At 41.5% G+C, this 12,525-nt stretch overlaps 1 protein-coding gene across 2 annotated transcripts in view; it reads left to right on the top strand.

The window, feature by feature from the left end:
* The window catches only part of COL5A3 (collagen type V alpha 3 chain), a 134,260-nt gene extending 122,013 nt beyond the window's left edge, over window positions 1–12,247 (top strand). For both annotated transcript variants that reach the window (XM_081934690.1, XM_081934691.1), the window contains 11 exons: window positions 52–105; window positions 3,205–3,258; window positions 4,925–5,032; window positions 5,146–5,199; window positions 5,585–5,620; window positions 6,394–6,447; window positions 7,028–7,286; window positions 7,494–7,606; window positions 7,757–7,825; window positions 8,712–8,948; window positions 9,489–12,247. In XM_081934690.1, coding sequence (XP_081790816.1) covers window positions 52–105; window positions 3,205–3,258; window positions 4,925–5,032; window positions 5,146–5,199; window positions 5,585–5,620; window positions 6,394–6,447; window positions 7,028–7,286; window positions 7,494–7,606; window positions 7,757–7,825; window positions 8,712–8,948; window positions 9,489–9,635 — 1,185 coding nt within the window. In that variant the 3' untranslated portion in view covers window positions 9,636–12,247. The remainder of the gene's footprint in view (window positions 1–51; window positions 106–3,204; window positions 3,259–4,924; window positions 5,033–5,145; window positions 5,200–5,584; window positions 5,621–6,393; window positions 6,448–7,027; window positions 7,287–7,493; window positions 7,607–7,756; window positions 7,826–8,711; window positions 8,949–9,488) is intronic.
* The last annotated feature ends 278 nt before the right edge of the window (window positions 12,248–12,525 follow it).

The following is a 12,525-nucleotide window of genomic DNA, read 5'->3' as shown; positions in this document are numbered from 1 at the left end:
CAAAAGTCTTTTAATTCTTGTTGCTAATGTTGCAAGTTCTTTCTTCTCTAGGGTGAACCTGGTCTACTGGGAGCTCCGGGACAAGCAGGACCCCCAGGTCCCATGGTAAGCAAAAAGAAATGGCCTCTGCACAACAACTGGTTTTGTCCTGAGATTGTCAGTTAATAATGCTGAGACTCTTTTACAATCACTTTCATCTCCCTCCCCTCAATTAGGGTTGGCCTTACATGGGTATTTATCATTGGGGCAATGTTAGGAGGACCTTCTAACAACAAAAAATAAAAAAGTCCTGTAGGCTTTCCAAAATATTTTTCAAAGAAAAGTGAGGGAAGCAGCTGCTTATTCTGATTCATTGAGCAGTTATTACATCAAAATTCATGGTTGATTAAAGCTCAATTCCCAGAGGGAATTATTAGTTATGATTCTAATGAATTAGCCAGGATTAAATTATAAACTGATGCCATACAAAAGAATAGGTGCGGACGTACCTATATGAAGGAAACAGTTGTCAGAATATGGGAAGACAAATGAGTAATAGTCCTACTCTTCTGGTGTCATTGGATTGTGGCTTGCAATTGACTCCATCTCTAAATTATCTTTTATTGCAAGAGTGCTCAATTCCTGTTGGCCCAAAGACCATATTCAGCCTCACACAGCATATTACACAGCAATACACCTGAAGTGGATGAGACCATTACTCATCTGGAGCAGGGAAAACTGTAATGAATGTCTAAGCCAGTGGTTCCCAAACTTTTTCAGTCCACTGCCCCCTTGATGCTACAAACTGATCCTCAGTGCCCCCCACCCAGTGGTAGAATTTTTTTACTACCGGTTCTGTGGGCGTGGCTTGGTGGGCGTGGCTGGGGGGTCATGTGACTGGGCGGTTTGCACAATGGAAGGAAGATAGTAACAGTAAAATTCAAAACTGTAACAATTAATTGCACATTTATTCAAAATCCAATTTAAAAACCCTTTTAGTTAATGTTAATTCAACAAAATAGTTGAACATGATCCAGTGATACCAAGTTTTCAAAGTCTGATAGTCATTTATCAAGAACCTTAGTAAGTAGTAGCTTAGTAAACTCAGTAAAATTTAGTAACTACTTCACTGTTCAGTAAATTCTGTGTAATACAGTACATGCCTGATCATTCACATACACACACTGCTGCCTTTTGTTTTTTTTTTCCAAAATAACAGGGTGGGGTGGGAGTAGATAAGGAAGAAGTCTTTGTTCTGTGGTGTCTGCCATTTCAGAAATGCTCCTTAGACTGCCCCACGTGATCAGTCTTTCTGTATTCCTCAATATATTGGTGCCCAGCAGCTGGTCAAAACCCTAGCCTAGTAGTACTTATGGAGCTGTAGATGATACTATGGCAAAATACAAGCAGCTCATGCAGCTCATGTATACTCACACAACATAAGAGTGATGCTATTATCCAGGTTTATCTGTGACAAGGTCTCACTGTGCATAAATATCAAGATAGGAAGGGCACTTTATTGAAAAAAACCTGCAGTTTTGACTCCATTTGGTTATAAAACATCTTGTTTGGCATACTGGGAACATTTAGACAGCATTTTCTTCTAATATGGGACGTTGTTCTATCATAATTTTGTTTTGCTTTGCTTTTTCCTGTATATGATAATATCCAACTTTAGACAGTAATAAGACCACTTTTTATTTACTTTTTCTTAAACAGTATATGTTGGAAATGCTTATCCCTTTTCCACAATCTCCCCTATATTTCAACCTTCAATGAGATTACTTTGCAGCTCATGGCAGACAGATGCCAGCTATGTAGGAAGTTTGAGAAACCACCCCAAGTGCCCTTCCTCCCGAGCTCCTTGCTTTTTAAGGCCACCCCTACGAATTGAACGAGGAGGCAGAGGGGGGGGTAGCCTCTCTCTCTTCCCCCCCCGCCGCATGTTTACCTGTGTTGCATTTCTAAAGTGGAAGGGGTAGAGGCAGGCGAGAGTGGCATATCCATGTGGAACGGGTGCAAGAGGGATTGGGGAGGGTGGCTCCTTTGCACAGGTGAAATCCTCGCGGAGGCAGCTCACAGCACAGCACAGGAAAGGGAGTCAGAAGTAAAGCCATTTATAAAAGCGCGAAACAGGCAGGCAGGTGAGTACTCGTGCAGTGACATCAGACTCGCTGCTTAATGCAGCGCCAATTCCCAATCCCTGAAATACAGGCCCAAGGACAGTCCCATTCAGCCCCGCATCTCTTCTCCGTGCGCAGCACACACAGAGTCGTATCAGAGGAGAAATGCAAGCAAAAGGCTCTTCTCTTATTTCTCTGCCCCCCCCTTGCCCCCCCCCCCAGCATGACATGCTTGTATGCCTCCTGAACGAGTGAGCGAGCGAAAAATCCTTCCAGTCTTTGGGATGTTAGACTGAATTTCACCCCTGCCAGAAGTGCTCAGCTGACTGGCGGCCAACAGAGCCCCAGGCAGAATTGCGCCCTGCAAGGGGGCCACCTCCAGCACTTCTCTGTCATCTCCCTTGCCTCTTAGCACCCCCTTGCCCCCCTTGCCTCTTGGCGCCCCCTGCCACCCCCCTTGCCTCTTAGCGCCCCCCTAAGTCATCCCACCACCCCCAGATGGCGGTACCGCCCACTTTGGGAACCACTGGTTTAAGCCATGGGTGTCAAACTTGCCATGTCACATTGCCATCACATGATTTATTACGATGTTTTCTCCCTTCACAGAGCTAGGGTGGGTGTGGCCTGTGCATGACGCATCCACCCCATGGGCCACCAGTTTGACACCACTGATCTAAGCCTCTGCAAAGAATAATGTAGGCCTTTAAACTTTCGCAAACTTCAAAACCAACAAAAAGATCCAAATGGTTATTTGCATGAATAGAAAAAAAAATTAAAAACTTTAAACAAAAAAAAAAGATCTAAATGCTGAATGTGTTGGGTATACCTACACTAGAGGGCCTCATGCTGGTAAGACCACACTTGATCATCACGATATAAAAAAGAAATTGAGACTGTAGGAAGAGTGCAGAGAAGAGCAACAAAGATAATTAGGGGACTGAAGGTTAAAACGTGAAATGGTATAGGGTTTCCTGCCTGAGCAGAGGGCTGGACTAGAAGACCCCCAAGGTCCCTTCCAACTCTTGTTATTTTGTTATTCTGTTATCATGAGGCTTCCAGGCTTCCAACTCCATTCTTAATGCAGCTGTTTTTCTCTTCATAGGGTCCTACAGGGCTCCCTGGTCTCAAAGGTGATCCTGGCTACAAGGGAGAGAAGGTAAACATATATATTCTTGCTTGGGTAGAAAATGAAAGACCTTACAATCTTCAATTGAATCATCTCTTGTCCTAGAAATGCTTCTTCTTTCTGCAGCTACCTTGTTAAATTTTGAACCTTCCTTTTCAATTGTTGTAACTGTTAGATGGGGTCTTGAATAATTTATGACCCAGGAATCTGATGAGCCTTAGATAGTAGCTCAACAAGAATTTTATATTTGCCTCCCTGCCCAGAACTGCGATAATTCAGCTGGGTTAAAGAGGAGATTGTTAAGCACATCTGGAGGTATTCAGTATGTACTTGAAGGGGGCTCACCAACTATCAAACGGGACTACTTTAGGATGCTGTTAACTCAGATAAGATCAACAGAACAATGCACTATTGAAATTCTCAGCTCAAGTTGTTATTATATTTTTAAAAAATGAATGGATGTTGTATGGATCATAAGAAGAGAGAACAAGACAGTATCATAGATGAGTATGAGGTCCTTTCTAAATGACCATGCAGCTCTTACTAACCATTGCAGCCAGGACTGCTGGAACCACTGCCATTAAGTGGCATTGTCATATGATGTTTTACTTAATGGCTACTTTACTTAGTAATGGAAATTCCAATTCCAATTAGGTTTGTGACCAGAAAACTACCTGTATTAAGCAAACGTGTTGGGCTTCCTGTCTATCTAATGAATAATAGTTGGTTCTGTTTTCATGTCATGCTTAACTGGAGCAAAGTGTTGTGTATGCAACTGTATGGACACAGTCAGTAGGGGTGGATTTGTAGAGGTCAGTTTTAGCCACAAAAAACCTAAACTCTTGTTCAGCAGTATTGTTCAAAAAAGGTAAGACAATTGATAGAAACTCAACTAGGTTCCACCTTGGTCAACTGAGACATTAGCAATTGTGCATTGTGCCCCAATTTTAATATGAAACATAGTTGCTTTGGATTAAGCTAAACATCCCCCAACCAACTACACTGAGCACAATAAAATTTTAAGAGAGTGCTAACCTGCTCTTCTTGCTTCTTGATTTAAAAGCAAATTCCTACAACATCCTGCAAATACAGGACTGCTCTGGATCCTCTTATTTGTCTTATTCTTCCTTTCCCCCAATCAACATTTTCCCCAAACAACAACAACAACAACAAAGCAGCTTCTTGATAGCTTCAGCTTCTTGCTCTTTGATGAAGGCATAGCTGCCACTGGCTTATCGGGTTACATCATGACCCAGCAGTAGCATGGTTAACATTCATTGTATGAACATAGCCTGCATTTTGCTTTGGACAAATTCTCTTTTCTAGCAAGATCCAGAAATATGCGTATATATGTTATGTGTAGGGATGGGGATGGGGCATGTAGAACTTTCAAATGGCCTTTTGCTTTCAAAAGCTTTGACTGAAGTACTCCAATGAAGAGAAGCTGCTTCTCAGCCACGGAGTGGATACTTTGCTGGACAAAAGCCACTTTTCCTGAAGTGAGGCAGCAGAAAATTAAGATAGATCAGCACTCCTTCTGGTCAAAATGACAGTGCAGAACCTCTTGCCTCCATGATGTGAAGTATCTCATATCTATTTCTTACACCTTTTATTATGCAGTGTTTTCAAAGTTCTCTCCCAGCTTTTTCAGAGTGCTCTTTTTTTTTTAACTAAGCAGTTCCCTTTTTCCTTCTAGGGTCATGCGGGACTCATTGGGTTGATCGGCCCTCCGGGTGAGATGGGTGAAAAAGGTGACCAGGGGCTGCCAGGGAACCAGGGAACACCAGGCACTAAAGGCGATTCTGTGAGTAGATGGAAGCCGATTGAGATGGGAACAGACTCTGTAGATGAAAGCTGGTTGAGATGGGACTTCTCAGTCAGGCACACAATACTGATACTCTTTTTCCTCCTCCTAAGGGCAATATTGGACCTCATGGTCCTCCAGGCCCACCTGGATCTCCCGGCCACACAGTAAGTATTTCATGCAAGATTTTAAGTCGCTTCCAAAATAATCCCTTAAAAGCTGCCACTCAGTAATGCCCAGGATATTAGCTTTCTGATATGAGAACTTCTCTGGAACTCTGCAACTTTTGTCTCCCTCTTCTACACCTTAGTTATTTTTTCTTTTATGTGGCTGTGCCTCTCTCATCTGTTCTTCCCCAGTTATCTAAAAACATTTATTCTTACAGTATTTCATCACTATCACCATTTCATTATTGCCTATCCATACTTTCTGACATTGTCTTTATTTCTTTAGTTTCCTTGCAAAAGAATATTATCTCTTACACTATTTTGCCATCTTCTTCTTACATCCAGGAGCTCCTTTCGCCTGTTGACCCTTTCTGTCTTTCCGTAGGGCCCTCTGGGAGAAAAAGGCAACAAAGGGTCTTTGGTAAGTCCCAACCAATACTGCAGGGCTCATGAAGAGGAAGAGATTAAACCAGAGTTGTCTACATACTAGTTGTTATTCTTAGGGCTTTAATTTTGAAAGTTTGTATCAAAGGAACTTAAATTTTGGGTCAATGAAAGATAATAGCTGTAATCCAGAGGGCAACCAATGTACCACAAATTGTACATTTGGTTGATATTTAACGTATTATTATTATATATTTTATTCATTAAACATGACACTCAGCCAACTGAACATTCAAAAATGCATTGCAAATACCAGTGACTGGTGCTAATGGTTGATACGGTTTGCTGCCAGCGTCCTAGGTATCAACCAAGTACCTTTATAAAGGTACTTATATCTAAAATATAAGATATTCTGAGTAGCGCAGTTTTTTTGCAGTTTTTTGTTATTGCAGGAAGCTGCAATTTGTTGATGTATCTTGTAAAATTCTTGGACATGGTGCCAAGTGCCCTGATGACAATGGATATTATTATTATTATTATTATTATTATTATTATTATTATTATTATTATTATTATTATCATCATCATCATCATCATCATCATCATCATCATCATCATCATGGGAAGAGATGTGCACTTAGGGGAGACTCTGAATAGTGCTTATGTTGCTTAGCTCCTGACATTAGCTACTCAAACAGAGTTGGGCTCTGCAGATATTGCTAAACTGCTACTCCCAGAAGCCCCAGATATGAGCAGTGGTAAAAAGGTATATGTGCATTGGTACCAAGTTATTGATCCATCTTCCTGCAGGGACCTATTGGACCAAAAGGTGATCCAGGGACACCAGGGGCACCAGGACCACCAGTAAGTGAATGGTTTACTACAAGGTCTACACAAAATGCACCTAAGTTCTATATAGCTTTCTCTAGGATACGGTATGTCTATTGTATCTGTGTGCATTTTTCTAGCCATCTTCTCCCATTGCATGCATGTTTATTACATTTTCTCTTAATAATACATGTTATGGTTATAAAAGCATACAGAAATTCCCGCATTGGGAGAGATAGATATTAAAATGCATACAACTTTGTGCAAATTTCTAGCAATGTAAATACTGCATGAATCCACTTTTTTTACACATTACAAAATTCAAAGAAATGTTAAAAATGAAAGGTTTACTTTGAGGTTTGGCAACATGAATTTAAAAGGTCTCCTTTGATTCATGTCTGATTCCTGACATTTTCTGGACATGTACATGATAACTGTTCAGAAGTGGTTTATGATTCCTTTCTTCCATTTTTTAGTTTTAAACATTCTGCCTGGTTGCAGCCTTGGAATTTTCTAGTGATCCCCCACCCGAGTTACTTAATCGGGTCTAACTTTACATTATATGTGTACACAAACTGTTGAGTCTTCTTTCTGTTTTTCATTTTCCTGCTTCTAGGGCCACCCTGCTGAGTTGCAGAATCCAATGCCCATGGGAAGTGGGCGCACAAGCCGCCAAGACTGGGAGATTGAAGAACAGGGGGATGCTCCAGGGGAAGGGGATATTGATCCTGATGCTGATGGACTGGCAGAAGTCTTGGCAGCCCTGAGCTCTCTACGTGATGAGGTGGAGCAAATGCGATGCCCACTGGGCACTCTGGATAGTCCAGCCAGGGTCTGCAAGGAGCTTCAGTTTTGTCATGCTCATCTCAAAGATGGTGAGTTTCAAGGTGAAACTCCAAGCAGTGGGTTCAGAATAGAAGGTGCCATCTACCCTAATTATGAGAACCAAAGGGACCTCTGTGTTGCACTTGGTAACTGGGGAAGAAGGAGTCTGCCAAACTTGCAAGTTTTTGATTGTGAGGGGCCTTCTTCCTCTTGGTTTCCCTAATCCTTTCTGCACTGATCCACATGCTATTCTTTAGGTGAATACTGGATTGATCCAAACCAGGGATGCAGCCGAGATGCCTTCAAAGTTTACTGTAATTTCACAGCTGGTGGAGAAACCTGCTTATTCCCTGACAAGAAATTTGAGGGTGTAAGTAGCTCACTTGACCACTAAAGAGGTGATCAGGAAAAAAGATCAGATGCTATGTAAATTGCCCTAGTACTTCAAACAGGTTGCTTGGCTAAGGAACCTGAATGTAAAACCCTAAGATGAGCAACAATATGAAATCTGTGCCTTTAGGTACGACTTGCCGCCTGGAACAAGGAGCAACCAGGAAGTTGGTTCAGCACTTTCAAAAGAGGCAAAAAGGTAACCTTTTCCATTCTGTCGAGATTGCTTTATACCTAGAGGAAATCTGGAAAGGGAATACAGTACAATTTCCCATTTTCTGTAAATCAAAGTCATGGGCCAATGCCGTATCAAATCCATATGCAAAGCCAAGCCATCTTTCTTCAGGTATGATTTATAACTGAATAACAGAATAACAGAGTTGGAAGGGACCTTGGAGGTCTTCTAGTCCAATCCCACCTATATCATAAATGAAACCCCATATCATTTCAGGAAAATGGTTGTCCAGTCTCTTCTTCTGTCAGGAAATTTCTCATTGGTCCTAGGTTGCTTTTCTCCTTGATCAGTTTCCATCTGTTGCTTCTTGTCCTGCCTTCAGGTCCTTTGTGGCAGCCCCTCAATTATTGGAACCCTGCTATCATGTCACCCCAGTCCTTCTTTTCATTAAACTAGATATACACAGTTCCTGCAACCATTCTTCATATGTTTTAGTCCTCAGTCCCCTAATTATCTTTGTTGCTCTTCTCTGCACTCTTTCTACACTCTGAAAAACTTTTTTTTTATATTGTGGTGACCAAAAATGGACACAATATTCCAAGTGTTGTCTTACCAAGGCATTATAAAGTGATATTAACAATTCATGTGATCTTGATTCTGTTCCTCTGTTAATGCAGCCTAGGACTGTGTTGGCTCTTTTGGCAGCTGACTGGTTCAGACAATGCACCCAAACCATTGTTTACAAAGTATAATTGCTGGGTTCAAAGCCAAATGGATCATAAAAGGCTTAGTGTGTAGTGTAATTATAGCCAGTCTGTGTCTTTATTTGTGAGGAGGTTGCAGTGTAGACTGGAAGGAACATAGTGGTTTTCTGTTAACCCACCATTTCTCTTCCCCTTCTCCTTACCAGTTCTCCTATGTGGATGCAGATGGCAATCCTGTGCTGGTCACTCAACTCACATTCCTACGCCTGCTGAGTGCTGTTGCCCGGCAGAACTTTACCCTCCTCTGCCAAAATATGGCTGCTTGGTATGAAGCCAACACCAGCAGCCACATGAAGGCTCTGCATTTTCGGGCTTTCAATGATGTGGAGTTGATGCACAACAGCACAGAAACTCCCATCCATGCCGTGTATGATGGCTGTCAGGTGAGAGAGCATTCTTCTAACTTTTATATCTCTTGACCATTTCAGTATTGCTTGATCTTCATCCCCACAATATGAAATGACTCTGTGAGTTGCAGATCACAGTGATTTCACCTGGATCTTAAAGTGAAGGTATTGACCTGTGAGATCACCATCACGGGATGGAACTTTGAGTATTCCAAAAATATCACGAGAGAAAACCACCTGTTCCAAAAACCCTTTGAATGACTTCTTCCCTTTCATTCATCTTTCTTTTCAGCCTTTTCCAACTCTCATATGAGCCATAAGAGGGGAGACATGTTAAAAGACCAGAATAAAATATTCCTCTCTATTCTACTCTGAGAAAAATATCCACACTTTTCTGAATTTAGAGCCATTGCCTCCTTGGTCCATGCTTGCCAAATTAAGGGATGTTATGCTTTCTCAACCATGTTTGATCTACTGTTTTGCTGAAACCCCCGATGAAACATTTTCAAACCCCAATGCAGCCATTATTTCACATCTTCCAGATTTTGCTTTTAAAGTTATCTTCTCTACTTTCAGGTACGCAAAGGTCAGGAGCGGACAGTTCTACAAGTGGTGACGCAACATGTGGAGCATCTACCATTGATTGATGTGGCTGTTCAGGATTTCGGAGATACCAATCAAAAGTTTGGCTTTGAGCTCGGCCCAGTCTGCTTCAGTGGCTGAGCCCTCCAAAGATGGACACTCCCTCTAGACCATGTTGGACCACCTCTAGAAAAGAGAGAACTAAAAGCCCTTTCTCTCTGCACTGGTGGGGGGGGGGTGGAGGGGTGCAGGAATAGAGTCACCCTTGCAAAGACCTGCCGTTGTATTTAACCTGATGACAGCCTCCTATTTATGCGGCCAAGGTCCCTCAGGGTGTGACTCTTGGGGAGTTGCACAGGGTTCAGACTGAGCCAGGGCCCTCTCTTGATGCAGCTCCATTATTGGTGCTATTATGCCGTCTTAGTGAAGCACTGGACTGACTGGTCAGATCTGGCCACCTGTAGCAATGGGGATAATGGAGACCACATTCTCCATAGTTGAACTTCACTGCAAAAAGGACACGGGGATGTCAAGATTATGCCTGAAGCATGTTGGGAACTGGAAATTCAGGACGAATCCATTGGCACAGCCATGTACGCTGAGGCATGAGCAATGGGAAACGATGGAGAAGTAGAGCAATAGTTTTGGAACTAACAGGCAACCACAGAAAAACAAGATACTGTACTGATATAAGATTTAAGGAATAAGCATAGGATATCCATATTTTTAAAACTGTATTGTATTGAATTCAACTCAGTTGATAAGTGTTTTGGCATGACAATGGAATGCAATTTGGGGTAGCCTGTATAGGACTCTTCCATCCCTTCCTTCCAATTACCATGGAGATTAATTGACATATACTTCTCCACAACAACCAGAAACTACCCAGATACTATGCTTAGAGTCTGCATCCTCTTGAGAAAAATAATCACTATTTTCTTTTCCTATCTTAAGATCAAATGGTGCTTGTTTAGCAAGACATACAAAGTCTTACTGTTAGAATGCTGAGCATGTCTCCCATTCTTTATATTTACTACAAGAACTTCACAATAACCCTGTAAGCCTACCATCATTTTCATGTTGGAAAGAGTAACCACAAGCCATACTCACTAGTCTCTCATCATCTTATCTATCATACTATCCATGATCAGCAGATTCCTATAAGGCATTCTTTCCCAACTTAGCAACCACCATTAGCTTTGGGAGGGAAAACCTGACTGGAAATTTTGAGAGCTGTAGACTGAACACAGCTATGGGCATTAGGTTGGGGAAGACTGTTGTAAGGTATGGCTAGTGATTCTGGCATGTTTTCTCCTTATGGGGGAAAGTAAGTACAGTAAAGCTTGATTCTCTGCTAGCAAGACACTTAACAGAGTCCTTGAAGCCCAACAGCCTCTTCAGAGATGGAGCTTGTACCTTATGTTTTGCCTTCTGCACTGTGCCATGTTCATTTATCACTGAATTTTCCTCACACTCTGGTGCTAAGTGTCCCTCTTTTTATGCTTCCATGTATCTCAGGCTGTGGCACAAACTGGGTATGTATGTGTCCACACATGTATGATGGTTACTGTATTCACCTAACAACCCTCATTAAACCACAAAACGTGACTGCCCACCATTTCTGTATCAGCTGGATTGGAAAGACTCCCTAATGCAGGATTTTAGGGCCAGTGTCTGATAGGAGAACTGCTGGGTTGGGTTTCGGTTGTTCTGAATGTGTAGTTGCATACCAAATGTTGTTTGTGCAGGATAGGCTTCCTCTTTGTTCTTTTGAGTGATAATCAGAATTCTGCCTGATTGTTAGACAACCAGTATTTTTCCTGCTGAAGCAGAGAAGCCTAACTGTGGGCAGACATCAACTTGATAGTTATTGCATTTTCACTGCTGAGATCGGAGAGAACCACATGTGACATTTTCTATCAATAACGTCTTGCGTATTTGACAGAAAAGGGACATAGTTTGTTATTTTGCTTCAGTGAGGAAAATATCTCTGGAACTTGGACTTTCACTCCCAGCCTATGCTACTCACCAACAGCATCTTTCTTGGCATCAGACAGATTTAATTCTGTGGTTAAAAACTGTGTTTCTGGGACCAGTGCTGAGCTGAAATGTGAGAGAATACATTTAAGGAATATTATCACACCCACAAATGTGTCCTTTCATGGGTTTATAGAATCCCAGATTTCCCATTTACAATGTTTATGTGAGAAGATCATGGTGTTTATACCAACTGTGCTCTTATTCCTGTCCAAAACTAAAAGGTCTTGGCATGAAATAGTAATACATATTTATGGGTGTGACAATCAGTAGATATTAGGGACTACCTGGCACAAAAAGGTTGTATCCTATTTTTTCTCTCCAATCAGTGGGAGCTTGAACATTCCTCTGTGATCTCAACACAGTCCTATTGTGCTATGTAGTTGGCACTGTGACATCATATTATACAGAATTAAGTTTTCTGATTAACTAGGATCGCAAGGGTTTTTTTTAAAAGTCAAGTTGAAGAAAGAGTGATATACTTCCATGAGAATCTGTGTCATACTTTAATAAAGGTTCGGGATGTATGTATGGGTAGAGTTCATTTCTCCTACATAACTTTCACAGAGAAATGAGTGTGTGTTTTTATAGATCGATATTAACTTTAGCAGCAAATGGGCTGCTAAATAGAGCAAATGTACTCTTAAATTCAAATATTTATTATCTGTCTCATTCCATACTTTTTGAGCTGTTCATTTTATTCATTCTTGGGACTTAATTATCGGATTTGGTAGAGACCGTTTCCTTATTAATACAAGAGCCTGGCCTTACGCAGTAATATTTTAAAAGGGAGTGGGTGGAGGAAGAGAAGAGGACAGTTCCTCTGATCATCAGCAGAGTACCTGTCCTTCTTCTCAAAGTAACAACGCATCCCACTTGCATGATGAGTTATACCAAACAAGATTTTCATAAACACGGCCTTCAAAGAAAATGTAATTTTGAATACAAGGTCTTTAAGCACTATCTAGAGCAAGGACAACAGCTAGTATTTAAA

This window comes from Natrix helvetica (assembly GCF_964273705.1).
Source record: "Natrix helvetica genome assembly, chromosome: 1".
Taxonomy (NCBI): Eukaryota; Metazoa; Chordata; class Lepidosauria; order Squamata; family Natricidae; genus Natrix; species Natrix helvetica.
This window is presented reverse-complemented; position numbering and strand designations above follow the sequence as displayed.